At 43.5% G+C, this 19,986-nt stretch overlaps 1 protein-coding gene across 4 annotated transcripts in view; it reads right to left on the bottom strand.

Moving 5' to 3' along the window:
• Positions 1 to 268: 268 nt before the first annotated feature.
• The window catches only part of IL31RA (interleukin 31 receptor A), an 81,259-nt gene continuing 61,541 nt past the window's right edge, over positions 269 to 19,986 (bottom strand). For all 4 annotated transcript variants that reach the window (XM_046672324.1, XM_046672326.1, XM_046672323.1 and 1 more), the window contains exons 9-15: positions 15,407 to 15,589; positions 14,366 to 14,467; positions 13,134 to 13,280; positions 11,168 to 11,308; positions 8,949 to 9,042; positions 7,708 to 7,789; positions 269 to 6,297 (exon numbers count right to left, since the gene is read on the bottom strand). In XM_046672324.1, coding sequence (XP_046528280.1) covers positions 5,824 to 6,297; positions 7,708 to 7,789; positions 8,949 to 9,042; positions 11,168 to 11,308; positions 13,134 to 13,280; positions 14,366 to 14,467; positions 15,407 to 15,589 — 1,223 coding nt within the window. In that variant the 3' untranslated portion in view covers positions 269 to 5,823. The remainder of the gene's footprint in view (positions 6,298 to 7,707; positions 7,790 to 8,948; positions 9,043 to 11,167; positions 11,309 to 13,133; positions 13,281 to 14,365; positions 14,468 to 15,406; positions 15,590 to 19,986) is intronic.

A 19,986-nucleotide genomic window follows, 5' to 3' on the forward strand; every position in this document is an offset into this window, starting at 1 on the left:
AGGAGCTGGAAGGAATTTAAAAATGCTGCCATGAGGAACAAAGTAGAAAGATGGTGAGCTCGGATGTGAGGCCCGGCTGAATCCTCGGCGGGAGGTGTGCGGGCAGGAGTAATTCCCTACGTCTGACTCCTGGTCACCTGCAGCTCTTCTGTGTTTTCCGTGGCCACAAGACTCCTCTGATCCCTAACGAAGTTGGATATTTACATTATGAAGTCTTATTTTAAACCTCTGAGCGGGGAAAACTTTAAAACAGAAGCATAGCATTACATAAAAATGGTAATACAGCTTTATTATTTGAAAGATCAAAATACAAATGCATTTATAATAAGGCATTTTAAAGACTATTCCCATTACAGTAACTATGTTGTCATGCTCTACTTAAGAGTCCAGAACTTTCATGCACATGCATTACGTATGCATCGATATATGAACAATATATGGAAAAGACAGCATGCACAGCCTACCAAGAGACGGTTCTCTTCCTCACCGTGATCATCATTCAGAATATTCTGCATGTCCATTCTGGTTTGCACTCTCTGACTTCTACGTCAGAGTCTAGGCCTCAGTATACCTTCCTGCATTTTAGCCCAAACATATAGTGAAGTAGAGCAGGACAGAGAATTCCTTTCCTAAAAATGAAATCAGCAGTACAGGCGTCTAGATTCCCTTAAACAACCATCTGAGGCTTGCTGACTGCTGGCTCTGTGCTTTTGTGGAGTTATGCTGCTCTCCTCTCCCTCGCCCTCACGCTTCTCACCAGCACCGGGCAAGCATCTCAGACAGGATGGCCTGCATGGAGCTCAGTGCTGAGGGCAAGGGTGGCCTCACAGGTTTGCAAATATATACAGGGGCTGTTTGTGCTTCTGAGCAATCTCTGCCCACTGACCCCTGTGTCCAGTAAAAGCGGCAGAGGGAACAAGGACTGCTAATGACAGTGCAAGACACAGATAACACCACACACTTTGATTACAAATAGGCCTTGTTGCTAATTAATGTTTACATAAAACAATTAACAAAATATTTCAGTGTGAAATTTCTCTTTTAAAATGCACTACAAAAACCACATATTTTAAACAGTCAACTAAATGACAAAGTCTACAAATTTGTCTATAGTCTTGCTGAGTACCTCTAATTTATAGCAGCTTAGCTGGTCTCTCAATGCCCCCTGGAGCTTAGAGGTAGAAGATTCTATAATGTCAACAAGAGGACATGCAGACAGTAAAATATAGATGGGAAAAGTTTAGCTTCACAATGATTTAAGCAACACAAATAACTATGAAGTTTTATTAACTATTCCCAATAAATTGATAAAATCCAGCTTACAGCAATAAACAGCTGATTATAAGTGGAACAGGACAAAGGACACCTCAAACATCTCTGATGACACTGCAAATCACCAGATATTGTAACCTCTTTGGGAGCACAGTCATGCAATACGTGATAATAACCAAAAAACTCTGGCCCAGCAATTCCACCTTTGGAAACAGCCCCAAGGAGTTAGGACAAAGGTAGGAAAAGAAAATTCTGTACAAAGACATTTACTAAAGTTGCTCTCCATACGAGAAGGACATGTAAGACAATCCTATCAACCAAAGGGTGTCTTAGCAAACCACAGTATGCAGGCACACCATGAATGTCTGAGGGGCCATCATAATGCTACCACTGTCAACTGAGTCCATGCAGGGAATTTTATATGTGAAATAATAAATGAAAGTAAGGGGAGAACACAATAGAATCAATATGTAACTTGCAATAGATGAAAATGTATATGGGTACACAGATCACATCAGGAGTGAATGAAGAATGGTATAAATAAATGGTATTTAGAGATTTCTGTTGTTGATGTTGCTGTTGTAAAGTTGAGTCCAAAACAAACTTTAAATTTACAAAACAAAAAGGGACACCTAGAGCTATCCACGGATGCTGAGTCATACCCATGGTGAGTGCTGTGGGCCCAGAGCAGACCTTGGCTCAGCCAGGATTTCTCAGCCTCGGCACTACCAACATTTTGGGCCAGATAATTCTTTGCTGTGGGGCTTTTCTGTTCATTATAGATGACTAACAGTTTTGCTGGCTTCTCCCCACTAGGTGACAGCAGCACCCTCCCAAAATGTCTCCAGGCCTTGCCAAATGTCTGAGGGTTGGGGGATGGGGGCTAAAATGACCTGGGTGCACTGGAGTAAGTGATAAACAGCCACCCACTCTCCACCTTAGCTGTGGGCAGGGGACAGGAAGTTCTGAGGGTTGGGGGGAGCCAGAGAGTATGCACCCTTCTAAAGGGGGCAGCCCCTACTTGCTTAAAAATCCAGAATGACAGACCCTGATTTCTTTTTTAATTAGAAGCTAATTCAAAGTGAATACACTTTGTGGGCCAACACGGTGCAGTCTGAGCCTTGTTCTGTACAGGGCCAGATGGAGAACACTGTAAGCTTGTGGGAGAAACTCTGTTACAACTACCCAGTTGTGCCTTGGGAGAAAGCAGCCATAGATGACGTGTAAATGAGGGGCCTGCTTGTGTTCCAATTAAGCTTCATTTATGGACACTGAAATTTGAATTCCACAGAATTTTCACGTCATTAAACACTCTTTTCCTTTGATTTTATTTTCCAGCCTTTAAAAATGTCAACATCGGTTTTTAGTTTACAGGCCCTACAGAAACAGGGCCTAGATATGGCCTGAGGGCCGGTTTGCAGACCCCTGGGATGGAATGTGGCCACAGCAGCAGCAGCAATGAGGGGCGTGCTGGAAAGAGGACAGAATCCCCTTGGGTGGCCTGGCAGACCAGCACAGGCTTCCCCCACACGATGGAGGGGCAGCAGTGGGGACCACTGGCATCCATGCTGGCCACCTCTCCCGCCTCAGCTCTCCTCATCTCCCACCTCTTTCAAAACCCCGCACCGTGTTTTTACACTGCTGCCTCCTGAGAAACCAGAACAAAGGTATCATCATTTTTATTTTTTTAACCACAGATTGGCTTCTCTGCTGTTCTTTCAAAATTTTCTGCTATTATTGTAAAAGAAAGGCCATTAATAGGGCATGGTTCCCAGAGCCCCGGAAAACTCTTAACAGGAATGTTATCAGTTTTTAACGACGTTGCTAAAATGCAAGCTTTCCTGTTTGTGTCCTCTCAACATCTCTTTGACAGTAACAGAGAAAACGCAGATGGCTTTCTCTGGACACAGAGGCAGCCCAGGATGCTGGGGGTCAGGATAGTTCATGACTCCATCCCAGGAGGGGAAGGTCACCAGTGGCTTCTGAGCTTTCAGGCCTGTGTTCCCTGAATCTGCCCTGGAGAGCAGTGTGTGGCCCACTGAATAAGTGTCTGGGGTTCGTGGGAAAACTGCTCCTCTTACTGGCAGGAAATGCTGACTCTCATAAACTACATCTAGAACAAAACAGAGAGTGCCAATTTTCTTAGCCCTCAGACGTAGCAACAGTAAATATAGGTAGAAGGAGACTGATGGGAAGGGGTAATAAAATGAAAAGAAACAGGAAAAAAAGAAAAAAAAAGGGTGGAGTGAAGAAGATGAGAAGCTGCTGGGAGTGGTGGAAAAAGAAGCAAAAGATAAGAGGCAAGAAGGAAAGTAAGAAAAGAGAAGAAGAAATGAAACAGAGGAAGGACCCTGACTGTGACATTTGCAAACTGTCCCTCAGAAGACGCTTCAGTCGTTAATGAATGATTAAGGGAGGGGGAGCAACATCTTCATCTCTGAAACCCACCCATGGGAGCCATTAGGGAGCCCTTCTCTCTCCCCAGCCATCAAATTTTTGGATTTTAGGATCAAAAGCCTAATCCACATGTGAAACAGACAAGCTTGGGGGGACTCATTCCAGGCACTCTCCTCCCCCACCCACCTCATACAGAATTTGAGAAGATCCCTCAGCTGAAGTGGGTAGAGCGTCACAAGAAAGAGAGAATAGTTGTGGAGGACAAGGCTAGGACCTCCCTATGAGTTCACAAATCCAAAGGCAGAGTTCGAAAGGGCCCCATCTGGAAGGCTGGGGGCGAGGAGCTCATAGAAGTGCCCAAGTCACAACAATGTGTGGGCAGAGGGGAGGTAACGAGGCAGGGAGAGTCCCACCATGGCGTGGGAATCTGGTGCATCCCTTTTGTTTGGTCCCTTTCTACTGTTCTGTAAACTAGGAACAAAGAATTGAGGGGTGGGATTGCTGCAGACACTTGAAATTTAATGAGGAGAGAGTTTGGGGAGAGAAGCCCCACCTGCCTGCGCCCACAGTAAGGATGCAGCAATTGGCTGAGGAAAGTGGCAGGTGACCCAACAGCGACAGGTGGGGCTACAGGAAAGTCCCAAGACTAGTGTTGGGCAGAAATCAAATGAGAGACAAAACCCTGCTTTTCCACTGAACATCCTCCGTTGCTCACCATCAGTCCCAGGGAGGACAGGGGGTCAAAATCCCGAATGTGACTGAGTTCTCAGAAATCACCAGATTGGGCTGCAGTTACTTCAAAATTTTAGTTATAGGAAAGTAAAGCTGGCGGCTTGTGAAGTTCATGGCTGCTACACAGGTACTGACTCCTCAAACTCTCCTAGAAAAAATACCGCCAGCCTTCATGCTGACAAATGCCAGGTTCACTGCACTCACCGCTCACTCACTGCCTGGCCTCCCCGGATCTCAACAGGCTCTCAGCGACCTCCCCCAACAGCCAGATGAGTCACAGCCACACGTCAGGAAGTCATCTGATGTCAGGGCGCGAGCCCAGTGCCAGCCATAAGTTCTCAGGTCTCAGCAGCTGAATCCTGCCACCAGCATGTGGGCTAAAGGCTCCACGAATTGTCACAAGCTCTGTGCTTAGCTGGGGCAAAGAAGGAAGCATCCTGGTATAGGAGCAGCGAAGGTGCTAACCATTGCATGCTCCCAGGCCCTGCTCAGCTGCTTCAGGGAAGAGGCCTTCAAAGGGTACGTTCAATAAGCATTCCTGTGCTCTGAGCCAGTGAGGGACGGGAGTCCCTGTACAAAAGCCACTGCAGTGTTTGGTGTCTGTCTACTCCCAGGCTTGGATGTAAGATAGAGGGGCAGCAAGGCCTCCAGGAACTGCTTCCAGGGCTGGGCAATGGCAGACTGGAGAGTAAGGCGGACCTGCCAACTCAGTCTGGAGTCCATCCGCCAGTGCCCTGCTAAGCATGCCCCTCACTCCTTGATTCACCAGCAGCCAGCATGGAGTGGACTAGGGGTGAAGAGTCCTGGGAGGGGGTGCTGCTGCAGACACTTGAGATTTAATGAGGGTAATGAGAGCCTCAGGCACACCATCAGGGAGCCCACTCCACTTTCCACCTGTATGTTGAGGGAGAAACATAATCTCAAAAGTAAGGTTTCAGGGCTATCCCAGAGAGAGAGCCCAGAACCCAGGGGAGGCCAAAGTGAAGGGAGAGAGACTTTCCCCTCCCACCAGAGTGCCCAAGTGCCAACTAAACAACTGGCATCAGGGAATTCCGAGGTGTCGCCCCAGCAAAGGCGGTGATGGTAACCCAATTCCTAGCGAAGGCCAGGTATATCCAACTCAGGGATCCACTGTCCCTCCAAGTCAAGCTGTCAGAGGCCTCGGTGAGAGCTTATTATCTGAAGAAAAGAAAACAAATTGCTTTGCCTCTGCAAAGCGCTCAGTCTTATCACCATCGCTGCTGCTTCTCAGGCAAGTTAACCATCTGTGCCAACCAACTTCAACCCAGGGGCATGCAAGACTTTCTCTAACACAAGCAGGATGGGGAGGTGGCCAAGGAAGCTCTTCTGGCCAAGTCTTGACATCTTCTCTGCCAGAGTCACCCACGCTGAGATGCAGAAATATTCAAGCCATGGTGGCATCTAGACTTCTCTCTTGGTTTGGTCTGGAAGTTTTTCAGGCACAAGAAATTCTCTGGTTGTTACTGAATTTTTCAAATATGGATTTGGTGCTCCTTCCTCACAGAGATGGTCTAGCCCTAAACTTGAAGCAGAAGAGAGAAGCTGCTCTTTGTCTTCCGAGGAAGTCCCCTCTGGCACTCCAGAACTCAGGCATTGGGATTTTCTGGATGGAATCTCAGTTGAAAGGGGGAGCTCCTTGAATTGCTTCCCAGTGGGGCAGTAAGGCCTATAGGGAGAGGTCACATACTCATTCTTTTCCCCTCCCAAAATATTTTCCTGACCCTTCCCAGGTTCCTCTGTGGAAAACTCTTCCAGAAAATTCTCAAAGTCCACCACTAACTTGTCAATAAGGTCACTGGGGACAGAACATGGTTTTAGAATCCTCTCTTCTTCCATGTTCACAGAGTCATCAAACTCCTTCACATTTAGCTTGTCCTGGAAAAGAGAAAGGGACACTCCAAATGGTCATTTGGGGACTACATATGATTAGCCAAAAGCTCAAAAGGCTTTGGACACGCAACACCCCACCTCTTAACCAGCTCCCTGCATTCTCTCTGGAGACCACAGTGTGGCTAATCACCTCCACCTACCCTTCCATAGGAGCTTGGTAAGGGTAGCCCATTTCCTGAAAAGGAACACACTGTATTCAATCAATTTCTTCCAGAGAGCTCAAAGCTATTTTCCATAAAATCATACGCTCACAAAACCCCAGTTGAGATGGGAGCATCAAAATTAGAACTCTTACAGATGGAAAAACTGTAATCATAAAGACAACTGACTTGCCCAATATCTCCAGAAAATCAAAGGTGGCCCCATGGCAGAGGCAGTGTCATCCTTGTCATCTTTGTAACACCAGAGCCTAGCCCAGTGCCTGGCATACAGTGAGTGATTAATAAGTGCTTGCTATAGAGGCCAAACCTACAGATTATTCAAAAAGCATTTTAGATATCAGACAATACTGCCTTTGAACTCATTTACTCTCTTAATAACTTTTAATAAGTAGGAAAGTAAATAGAGCAATACAAAACTGATAAAAGAGATAAGAAAATACAAACAGAAATAACAAAAATCATAACAATTAAATAAACAAAAATAAAATGTCCATGTTAAAAGGAGACTTCTGAGTTGAAACAAGGGCTAATATTAAAAATTTCTGCATCAAGAAATACTGGTATATGCTTTCAATAGCAAAGATTTAAAGGTTATATCTGATGGGGCTTATTTCGACTTCAGTAAGAAATTAAACCTTAAAATTTTCAGAATAGTTTTCAATTTAAAAACTTAAGAAAAACGAGAGTTTCTACTTATGGACAATTCACTAGAAAACCCCATTGTCAGTTAAAGTTTGACTTTAACTTCCCCAATCTGAGAAAAACAATTCAAGGTAGCCTGCCCAGCCTTTGGACAGCTATGCACTCTGCAGCCGCTCAGGGTCTCCAGGTGGTCTCTAGATTAACTTGCTCTTGGCTGCTTTTTAAATGGTCTCAAATCTTAGAGCCAGGCTCTCTCACGCTCTCTACTTAGACAGTCAGGTCCTTACAGGCAGAGCCAGTGTCTTTCTTCTGTGGCTTCCTTTAAACGACCAGTTCCAGCCTGGTGCACACTGGGTCCTTGTGAGCTGGTGAAGCCTTTCCCTCTTGTTCAAAGAATGAAATCAGAGTCATTCCAGGAAGGCTGATTCCATCTGCCCTGCCAGCCACTCCCAGGACTTTTTAACCTCCAGTTCTATCTGTGTGAACCCTGTACAAAGCTCAGCCCAAGCCTCTTCCCCACCTCCATCGCCCTTGTCCACCTCCCACAACCAGCCTGCTCAAAGATTTCTTTAACAAAAACAGGGGTGTTTACCTCAAAATTATCCCCACGCCACATGGCTATACTGCTTTTAGCGGGGTTGGGGACATCAGGCCAACACAGGTGCTTCAATTTGCTAACAAGAGATAAGATTTTAAATCAGAAAGTGAGTCCAAGAAGCATTTTACTTGCAGTATATGGCCAAGCCAAAAGGGTAGGGCTTTGCTAAAGATAATTGTGTGGCTCCCTATTAAATAAGGGCCTAGCCTCCTGACTAAAACTGGGAAAGCAAAGTAATTCAGAGGGTGAAACTGCAAGTCATTTAGGGAAGTGATGGGAAAAGACCTCTCCACATGCAGAGCTATTCTTACCCTTCCTGCTCTCCCGCCCCTGCATCTACACCCCTGGTCCCGATGCCAGGAACCACAGCATCACAGAGCCATTTCTTTGAGATTTATTCCACAGGAAGGGTAACACTCTAAGCCTTATAAGATACCCACACTTTAGTGCAGTGATTCCCAAAGTGTGGTCTCAACCAGCAGCATCAGCATCACCTGGGAGCTTATTAGACAAGCAAAATGTACAAGAATTTGTGCTGGTGACTTAGTTACAACTTCCAGCTGGGAACTGAGGTTGACATTAGCTTAACCATAACTAAGCACAGCTGCTTGGCAAAGAAGGCCCACAAGTGTGCAATTCTGGAGAGAAAGGTCTACCTGTGAGGAAGTCCTTGACCATCAAGGTAGTATGAGACTCTCTGGGGAGAGAAGCACAAGACCCTAAAGACAAGCTTCTTTCCCCACAGTGGCCAGGGCAGGCAGGACAAATGACCCTGCAGCCAGTTCTCCAACTGCACCACAAGCAAGAACAAGTCTATGCTAGGCATACAACTGGTCAGGCTCTAATGCTATGGGTATGCAGCTCCCTGCTCCCTGGGAGAGAAGCTAGTGGCCTTGAGGCCTTTGCTGCTGGGATGGGCCCCCTCTAAACAGTGAGAAAAAGGATCTTCTCCCCAACTCTAGACTCGGATACGAAACATAGCTGATAAAGCCTGTGGGGCAGCTGGCCCTCACCTGACCTCAAAAAGGCTTAACCCTCATACATGCGGCTGAGGGGGTGGGGTGAAAGTCTTATCGTTTGGTCAGAATTCTGATGAGCCACAAGGTACAGCATACAATGAACTTAAATACATACCGAATTAATAAATGAATGAACACCCCCTCTTCCACCCCTGATGCCTTCTACCCTTTTCCATCCCTGATTTTGAGGGCACACGCTGTTGCCAACAAACTCACTTGGGTTTTTTGAGACCATACGCCACCGTTGGGATGATGAGAATAAGAAGGCTTCCTCCAACCAGAGAAGTTATAAGGAAAATCTCGAAGACACCTTTGGGAAAAGGAGAATGAGAGTCAGTAGCAGGTTGAACTCCTCACTTTCTTGACAAAAATCAAAGATTATCTTTTTCTTCTAGTAGTTCAGCAACACATTCCTTATTAGTTTTCTTTCAATTCAATTCAAATTCATTCGATATAAAAAAAAATTTTTTTATGTGGCTGCCCATCCAGTTCTTTTCTCCCTGAATAATACTGACAGACATTGTGTTCACCAAGTTTATCCTGCAACTTCATTCATTTAGTAAATATTTATTGAGCATTTAGAATTTGCCAAATACTATTCTGGATAATAGAACAAACAGCAATAAGCAAGAAGTACAGGATCCTTATTCTCATGGAGCTTACATTCTGGTAGAAGGATTCAGCCAATAAATAAGATTATTTCAGATAAAACAGGGTGATAGAGAGGAAAGTTAGCAACTTTAGATATGGTGGCAAAGGAAAACTTCTTTGACAAGTGAAATTCCAGCTAATGTTAATAATAAGAAGGAACTAGCCCCGCAAAAATATGGGGAAAGCATTCTATGTAGAAGCAACAGCAGATGCAAGTCTTGAAGCAGGAACAAGTTAAGGAACATAAATGGAGGCAGAAAGTGATAAGAGATGATGTAAGAGATCAGTAAAGGACAGATGATGAAGGATCCTGAAAGCTATGGGAAGGAGTTTGGATTTTATCTAAAATACAACAGAAGCCGCTGGTGGGTTTTAAGCAGGGATTCTAGGGTTTTAAACTGGCTGCTGTGTGGAAAACAGATTGTAGAGGATCAAAGATAGAAGCAAGGAGATCTATGATCTGTAGACTAAGGGTAAGAAACCTGTAGGCTCCAAGACAAGATTTGCCTTCAAATGTGACCCCTGGAGAAAATTCCATCAGATAATGCAATTTGTGTCCACTGTTGTGAAAATACAACGTGATTTTAAAATATTTTAAGGAACACTATAAAAAATAACTCCAAAAGGTAATGTTCGCCCATAAAAATAGAACGTTTTCTATGTAAAAAACACATGCTATACTCATATTTTCCAGAACCATAAAGCTATTTTTATTCTTTTGAAAATGTGATGAACAAGAGGCTTTCAAGAATCCTTATTTATTTATTTATTTATTTATTTATTTATTTATTTATTTGAAGAAGGCTGGCCCTGAGCTAACATTCGTGCCCATCTTCCTCTACTTTATATGTGGGACGCCTACCACAGCATGGCTTGCCAAGCGGTGCCATGCCCGCACCCAGGATCCAAACTGGTGAACCCCGGGCTTCCGAAGTGGAACGTGCAAACTTAACCACTGCACCACTGGGCCAACCCCTCAAGAATCCTTAAACAAGACTATTTTTACTTTTACTGTAAAATTTGGCAATGTTTCTTTACTGTTCTTACAAAACGTTGTTCATTTCTTGAAACAGTTTTGGTATATCCTTAAAATCAAATCTTTGCCACTCAAGGACTTGGAAAAATTAACATATTTCTCTGTTTCTCTCATTCTCGTTCCTTCTTTCTTCTTCATCTCCTTCCTCATTCCATCTTCTTTTCCTCTTGAATATTTCCCATAACATCATATGAAATGACATTGTATTTTACACTTTTGTTGTATTTATTAAATTTTTCTTACTCCTCATTTTTTAATGTAAAAGCTGATAAGTAGAACATATTATACATTTTTTGCTTAAAAATCTCTACAAAAGATGAAGTTAAGTCCCTTCATGTAGGCTGATGGTGCTTGTTCAAACAAGGTTTTCCCTCCAAGGCCCCACTGTACACACTGAAACTGGTGACTGTGAACTTGGGGGCAGCCCTGAGGCGGGAGCTAGTTGGAGGCTGAAAGTAAAGTTGGCATTAACTTTATCCCTCCTCCTCAAGATCACATGGGCTACCCAAGAGGAAGGAGCAGCATGACCAGTCTTTCCAAAGGCAGCTCTCAATTTGCCTGTTCTCCCTACTCTCTCCTCACCTGTACACCTCCCAGGAAGGTCAATAAGCCAGAGAATAGATGGTTCTCCTCACTTAGGTACTGTTCTTTCATTTGGCTTCCCCCACCTCCTTTGGCAAACATCATCTCTTATTGGCCCAAGGGAAATGCCAAGGAGACATATCCAGGGCTTAAAGAAAATACTTACTAATTGACAATGTCTTGAAGTTTATCCTGGTGCCATTGATTCCCCCAGCACTGGTGCTGGCCATGACCTGAACAGTGTAAGAGGTCATTCTAGTCAGGGACTCCAAGCCATACTGCAGGATGCTGGAGTTGACTGTCTTGGCTAAAGGAAAAATATAGAAGTCAAACACCACAGCTAAGCCCGATTGAAAACTGTGCTTTAGTGGCACTGAAATAAGAGTGTTGGAACCTGTACTGCCAAGCTTGGCTGTCTCATACCCCAATCCCTTTATCCATGTTCTGCTTAAAATTAGCCTATCAAGATGGATCAAGAATCTAAATATAAGAGCTAAAACTATAAACTCTTAGAAGGCAACATAAGGTAAACCTACATACCTTGAATTTGGCAATGTTTCCTTAGATATGACACCAAATACACAAGCAACAAAAGAAAATAGATTAAACTGGACTTCATCAAAATTAAAAAGCTTTTGTACATCAGAAGATACTACCAAGAGAGTGAAAAGACAGCCCACAAAATGGGAAAAAAATACTTACAAATCACATATTTGATAAGGAACTTGTATCCAGAATATTAAAAAACTCTTACAACTCAACAATCAAAAGACAAAAAATCCAATTTAAAAATGAGCAAAGAGATTGAAGACTTTCTCCAAAGAAGAGATACAAATGACTAACAAGCACAGGCAAAGATGCTCAACATCATTAGTTATTAATAAAATGCAAAGCAAAACCATACTGAGATACCACTTCATGTCTACTAGGATAGCCATAATAAAAAAATTTTTTAACAAAAAATAATGTGTTGGTAAGGATGTGGAGAAATTAGAACTCTCATACATTGCTGGTGGGAATGTAAAATGGTGTAGCCACTGTGCAAAACAGTTTGGTGGTTCCTCAATAAGTTAAACTAGAATTACCATATGACTCAGCAATTCCACTCCTAGCAATTATACCCCAAAGAATTAAAAGCAGGAACTCAAAGAGATATTTGTGCACTAATATTCATAGCAGCATTAATCATAGTAGCCAAAAGGTGAAACAACCCAAATGTCCATCAACTGATGAATGGATAAACAAAATGTGGAATATCCACACGTTAGAATATTATTCAGCCATAAAAAGGAATGAGGTACTAACACACGCTAATCATGGATAAACTTTGAAAACATTATGCTAAGTGAAAGAAGCCAGACACAAAAGGCCACATGTTGTATGATTCCATTTAAATGAAATAGCCAGTATAGGTAAAACCATAGAGACAAAAAGCGGTTTTGTGCTTGCCAGGGCCTATGGGAAGAGGGCCACAGGAAGTGACTGATTAATGGGTACAGAGTTTCTATTTGGGGTAGAAATAGGTAATGGTGATGGTTATACAACATTATCGATGTACTTAATGCCACCAATTTGTACTCTTTCAGATGTTTAAAGTGGTAAATTTTATGTTATATGTATTTTACAATAACAAAAAAAATTAGCCTGAATAGGAATCCAAGCCTATCCCGGAATTTAGGATGTCAGGAGACAGCGTGGATTCAAGAAATAAATATGACTTGTCAGTGGGCAGTAGGAGCCATGGTAGGGTCCTGCACTGAGGTAAGTGCCACCAAACCGGGTCTGTCCCCACTCCACTCTTTAATCCAGGCATGCTCCACTCTGGAATAACGGTTGGGAAACTCCCAGGAGGCCAATCTGTTCACAGCCTGACCAGGGCAAATTATAGCAACTCCACCTGTTTCTACAGGACTCTCAGGTACTGTCACTTCACTCTCATTTGACTCAAAAAAACTCAAGAGGTGAGTGCTCTTGGCTCCATTTTCAGAGTAGCTCAAAGAAGCTAAATGACTTATGTGGGGTTGCAGGGCACCAACCATGTGGGGTTGCAGGAACCACTCCAGTGGCAGGTCTATCCATAGCATCTACTTGGGGTTTGGGGGATATTTCAGTGTAGCTATAAGCACACTTACAGAATTCCTTTCCATCTTCGGCTTGGTAAAATATGGTGTAGTTGCTGATGAAACCATTTCTCCGACTCGTGGGAATTTCTTTCCATGTGATTGTGACTGTCTTCACGCCAATGTTCTCCACCTTGCTCACAGGACCTACTGATGGAACTTTACAGGACAGGGAGATAAACAATAAACACTGAATCACACCCCAGCAGATCCCTGCTCTACAAAGGCTCTGGCCAGTACTCAGACCGAAATCAGTGCTGGAGATGGGAGGTGGTAGCAGAGTAAGGAATCGATGGATCAACTTGTTTGGAAAAACTGCTTTCTGAAGTCATTCATCTTGAACAGGAAAAGAAGCAGTGTCAAAGACCAGAGAAAAAGTACTCTCTTACAGACCTTCTCACTGTAATTCGGCACCCAGCTCTTTCATTCATATGTTTCATAGCTATTATCAAAGAGTCGAAGAGTATGCCTTCATGGGCTACCTTTGAGCAATAGAATCTTGTTCTTAATGTTGAATCTGGAAGATATTAACTTTGAAAAAGATAGTCTGAGCAGTTCCCCAGTAAAACCCTTGCGTATTGCTACACAATTAAAAATAATTTGGGGGGCCGAGTGGTTAAGTTCACGTGCTCCACTCCTGCAGCCCAGGGTTTCACTGGTTCAGATCCTGGGTGCAAACACATGGCACTGCTCATCAGGCCACGTTGAGGCAGCGTCCCACATGCCACAACTAGAAGGTCCCACAACTAAAATATACAACTATGTACTGGGGGGATTTGGGTAGAAATAGCAGAAAAAAAAAAGATTGGGAACAGTTGTTAGCTCAGGTGCCAATCTTTAAAAAATAACAATAATAATTTTTTAGCATTTCCGAGTTATGATAAACTCTGTAGGGTCCCTAACTTGATCTTAACTAATTGTTATTTCTGCTTACAACGCTATTTGCGCTAAGTTTCTTTGTGAGTTTAGGCAAGTTATTTTACCTCTCTGAGCCTCAATTTTCCATTTGTGAAATAAGGGGCTTGGACTTGATGATCTCTAATGTCTACCCTAGCTTTGAAATTCAGTGAATCTATAACCTGACTACAATTGTGTCAAATATACATAGCTTACTACAAGCTGAAGGTGCAGCACAGACGAGCCCTAAGACAACTGTGAATGAACGACAGGTGTTCACAGCCTTGTCTGAATGTTGGGCAAGCCCCAGTGTTTCCTTTTCCCCATGGGACCTTGTCCATACATACTGCCTTCTTTGACATAAGCCTGGATGGAATATGGCTCGCCCACTTGGTCCTGTAACATTGGATACACAGAGATGTTATAGCACCAGAAAGGTTTTAATTCATCTGTAATAAAAAAACAGAGAGAGAGAAAGAGGGAGAGGAAACAAGCATTAAGTGCAGAGTATGGCATAGTAGGAGGAAGGAATGCTAGACTAGGAGTTAACGGCCTAAGACTTACAGCAGATATTCTATTTCTCTACGGTTTCCACATCTGGAAAATAAGGAGGTCCAGCTGGATGGTCTTTAAAGTCTATTCTAGTTCTAACCTTTTAAAATTAATTCTTAGAACTAAACCCTGGACCACTCTGACAAAATGACAGAGCTACCCAGGTAGGGAAAAGGGAAAAGTAAGAGATCCAGTCCCTCCCCACCACATATTTTGTTATATTATTTGGGGGCACTGCAGAATCAACTTAATCCTTCTGCCAAACGCATATCACCCTAGAGAACTCTGATACCAGGAATTCTAGCTCCTCTGTCTGCCTGCATCCCTGCATGAGTATAATTCTTCATATGGATGCTATTAAGTATTAAGAAATGGTTGGACTGATAGGATTGGGAGGGTGAAGCCCCTCTCATGTGTCTTACATGGAGCAGGCACTTTCTTGAAAAGAAGGCTATTGCCTCTATCAATCACTTGGGGAAGGGACCCAGCTCCTAAACAGGTAACCAGAACTGAAGAGGGTGCCCTGGGTAGGACAGATGGGATATAAACTCTGGTGTTATCCACACGATCAAGATATCTGAGAATGGCTCTCTAATGGTAGGTGTTAAGATGGTGTTTTTCACCTAGAAACAGGCCAGAGACCTGGTCTGATACCCATGGCTTTCTGTCCCAGCCTTGCTGGGAAATGCCAAGAAGTGTGTCACTTTACTAAGCTTGCACTGGCTTGTCAAATGCTATTAACCACATTTACAGCTTCAAAGCCAAAGTTAAAGATTTAAAAACTGATGAAAATGAAACTAAATCCTACGGGAACTTGTGGGATCTGCACTGGTTACCTTGCTGGATTGTCCAGTTCCTGGCCCCAGACACAGATTCCCAGGAGAAGATGGAGGGCTCTGAGTCCAAAACTGGAAACCACTCGACCATCCATGTGTCCACCTCTGAAGCAGAGCTTTGCCACTCCACGACCAGCTGGTCCTGAGTGAGGCAGGAGTGCATGGCCTCAATGCACTGAAATGCTGAAAGGACAGAAAAAGACAGCTTCACAGCTACCTAACTCATCCTCCAAATGCACCAACCACATTGGCATCCATTCACTGCCCAAACTGTAAAGAAGGTCAAAGTTCAGGACCTCCTCGGCAGCCTCTCCCTATGGTACTCTTTTCACCCCTTTTGTTGTATCCCTTTCCTCACCCGTCACCTTTGATAATTAAGTGCCTTCTTAATCTTTTCTTATCTCCCCAAAATTTACATATTTCCAGAAAAGGATCTCACTAGAGAGTTGCTGACTAAAAAGATTTAACCTTCCACAGGTGTCTCTGCAAGTCAAAACGAAAGCAAGCCTGAGAAAAAGAAAGAATCTCTAAAGGGAGAATTTCAGGCATCAGGAATTCTGTGTCTGGGAAGCTGGGAGATGGCAACCCTAAAATCATACCAGGGAGATGGCTTCAAATTTCAACTGTCTAGGCTGGCTCTACACAACCTAGCTATGGATTCCTATTCCCAAGGGAGTAAGAATTGTTGTGCCTGTACTAGAAAGATACAAACACACCCATCCAAAGCACCTAGGTAAGGACCAATATATAAATGACAACATTTTCTGCAGGCCTAGTAGAAAACTCATGTCTGGAAATAGGCACATGGATTCTTTTAACAGAAAAGTTGAACATGTGGCTTCAAATCCACTATCTGGGATGTAATCAGAATTAGAGAGCTATCTTGTTAAAAATGCTCACACTATGCAAAAGAGAGAACCACTGGAGGTGCAGTGAGGCAGAGAAAGAGGGCACGAAGGGGTGGGGCTCAGAAGGTGCATAGGCTGTGGCTCTCCCCTTGCACCCACTCCTCACCACCCACAACACAACTGAGCCTTCAAAATTGGAATCCACAGGCAGTTTAAGTGGATTTTAACTTATCCAGTTTATGTTGAAATAAACATCAAAGACAGTCCTGGAGAGGGCAGAAGAGACGGTGTTCCTCAAAAAAACTAAAAAGCCTTTTGAAGCTGGAAGCCGAGGCAAGTGTATGGATTTGAGGCAGGGACTGAGGTTACCAAATCCTGCTATTTCTGGGCAACAAGTCCCATCAGGCTGTGTGCATATTTAGGAGCCTCTGTTCTCGAAGGCCACAGTTTATGAATTCCTTTCCAAAACTGGGCCTTTATGAGACACTCCAGCTGCTAGTCCTCCAAGTAAGGCCAGATAATTTGTCAACCTGAAAGGGTAGCTCTGAGGAAGGACGACTGAGGCATGAAGGAAGGGAGAAGCTGAGGAAGGGGTGGGGCTGGGGCAAGGCACACAAGCCAAGAAATCAACCCCCACTAATCCCCAGGGCTCTAACTTTCTCCTCCCGGCCCTCCCCTGCTCATAGCCTCTAAGCATCCTCAATTGCTATTTTGGTCAGGCTGAAAGTCATTACTAGAGCATATGGACCCTTACCTAGCCTCTTGTGGCAGATAATGTTAGCACTCCCAATCTTCTTAGATTCCTTCTTATTGTTTTTGTGTGTTTTGCTTGGTTGGGATAACTTTGAGATGTAACTTACATCCCAGAGTCCCCCTGCAGTGTCAGGCTAGAACCACTCTCCCCAAGACTCTTATTGCAGATCGCATCTGTTATGGGTTGAATTGTGTCTCCGCAAAAAGATATCCTCTTTATAGATATACCACAGAAACTAATCATATTTGGAAATCAGGCCGTTTTTAGATGTAAGTAATTAAGCTAAGATGGTGGCCCTTAACCCAATACAACTGGTGTCCTTACAAGAAAAGTAGAATTTGGACACAGAGGCAGAGACACAGAGGAAGCTGGCCAGGTGAAGACGACAGAGGCAGAGACTGAAGTTATGCTGCCACAAGCCAGGGAACACCTGGGGCTTCCAGAAGATAAAAGAAGTACGAAGGATCCTCTCCTAGAGGCTTTTGAGGGAGCATGGCCTTGCCAACACTGATTTCAGACTTTTAGCCTCCAGAACGAGGCGACAATAAGTTTCTGTTGCTTGAAGCTATTCAGTCTGTGGTCCTGTTGTGAGTAGCCGTAGGAAAATCAAACAGAACCTTTGGCTTGGCCTCTTCCCCTTCCCTGGCCTTACTTCCTCTGCTTCCTTTTCTGGTCTCTCTGGAGGAACTTTCTTAATAAAGTACTTGCACACAAGCCCTGACCTGAAGACCTGACAGAGTGTTGGTTCCTAACACCACACTCCTTCTCATTACCAAACTGGTGCTCTGAGGAGCAGGAGTCTGGTTGAAAGAGCCAAAAGTGCTGTAGGGACCAAGGGAACAAGCCCACGCTCTGGACCACAGTGGGTGTGGTTCAATTAAGCCATGAGTCAGCCTTGAAAGACGAAAGGGCCTAGGCATCATTAAGGAGTGTTGAAAGAGAAGTTTCCAAAGCATCACTCTACTAAATATAAACTAATGGCTGTATCCTTCCATCATTCAACAAGAACTTTTTGAGCAATTTCTCCCACCGCAACACATCCCTAGGGGAAGTAGGAAATATAGAACCTTCCTGGGAAAAGGGGGAAGGGGGTTGGCTATGAACACCATTAATGTCTTGTGATTTGCATGAAGGCAGTCACTCTAGGCTTATCAAATACAGCTCTCAGATGCTGGTGGTGCCTCACCTTGCCAGCTGTCCTAGCCCATCCTGAACGCTACCCCAAGTCAGTCCCAGACTCCTCCTCAGTGGCTATTCATCACACAATCCAGGCCCTGCCTCAGACCATTCCATAGCTGCCTACTGGCTAAGGCCTCCTAGAACTTGGAGGATGTTCAGGCCAGAAGGAACCTGAAGGTATATCTATTCCAATCCCTTATTTTAAAGATGGGAAAATAGAGGCTCACAGAAGTAAATAACCAGTTCAGCGTCACTGATTATTTACTGTGACCAGAATTCTAAGTCACTTTATTAATACCAAGTCCAAGGTTCTGGATAAAGGATAGTATACAAGTTTGGAATCATGCAGATCTGGGCTTGAATTCCACCTGAGAGACCTTGGGCAAATTATCAAGCTTTCCTGAATCTCAGCTTCACCATCTATAAAGTGGGTATAATAGCATCTGCCTCATGGGTCATTTCAAGGCTAACATTAGATTAACCTATGTCATCTTAGCACAATGCCTGACATATACTAACGGACAATATATGATAATTATACTTAATGACTATTACACTTACAACAATTCTTATTACTATAACTACTCTCCAGGTGACCCCACTTTATTAAGCAAAATTCTGTAGAACATTATTTTCTTATATGTCTAGGACAGGAGTCTGTAAACCTTTTCTGTAAAGAGCCAAATAGTAAACATTTTAGGTTTTGCAGGCCAGATAGTCTCTGTCACAACTTTCAACTCTGCCATTGTTGCACAAAAGCAGCCATGGACAATACATAAACAAATAGGTGTGGTTGTGTTCCAATAAAACCTTTTATACAAAAACAGGCATCAGGCCAGATTTGGCCCACAAGCTGTAGCTTGCCTACACCTAGTCTGGGAACATTATAATTGATGATCACACTGATACTTCTGACACAAAGCAAGTACCTTCAGAACTAGGGAAAAGTTTCCTTTTTTTCCTTTTTCTCCCCAAGTCCCGCCGGTACATAGTTGCACATTCTTAGTTGTGGGTCCTTCTAGTTGCGGCATGTGGGATGCCGCCTCAGCGTGGCTTGATGAGCAGTGCCATGTCTGCGCCCAGGATTCGAACCGACGAAACACTGGGCTGCCTGCAGTGGAGTGCGTGAACTTAACCACTCGGCCACGGGGCCGGCCCTAGAACTAGGGAAAACCTTTGAAGTTTCAGAATTGGGAAAAATTTTTAAAGTTGATAATCCAGGTCTAATAGAAATTTAATTAATCAAAAATCATATTAAGAATGATAATAATAATTAGCACTAGACAAAGAATTTTACATACATAATCTTATTTAATCCTCACAATAGCTCTATGAGGTAGGTATTATTATATAATAGGCCCATTTTACAGTAGCTAAGTTTCAGAGAGGTTAGATAACTTGCCCAAGGTTTATGGTATCTAGTGAAAGAGCAAAGATTTGAATCCAGGGCTGTTGGCCTCCAAAGCCCATGTTTTTATCCTCTACTCTTTACTGCCTCCCACTCCAGAGCCACACCAAGACACTGAGATTACTATGCAGCAGCACCTCTTTTAACAACGAATGTATATCCAATGACATATATTTGTCAGAAACTTCATCACTAGGGTATTTGATAGGCAGGAACTAGGATGCCAGGAACTAAAGACTATGGAAAATACCATTAAATAGTAACTAAAATAATATCAAATGTAGCTCAAAACATAAAATACGTATATCTAAGAGTTCTAAAATGAGGCAAGGGAAGAAAACAGGTTATGTTTAAGGAGAAGAGCTAAAATGGAGCATAGGCAGACAAGTCT

This window comes from Equus quagga, chromosome 9, assembly GCF_021613505.1.
Source record: "Equus quagga isolate Etosha38 chromosome 9, UCLA_HA_Equagga_1.0, whole genome shotgun sequence".
In the NCBI taxonomy this organism is placed as follows: Eukaryota; Metazoa; Chordata; class Mammalia; order Perissodactyla; family Equidae; genus Equus; species Equus quagga.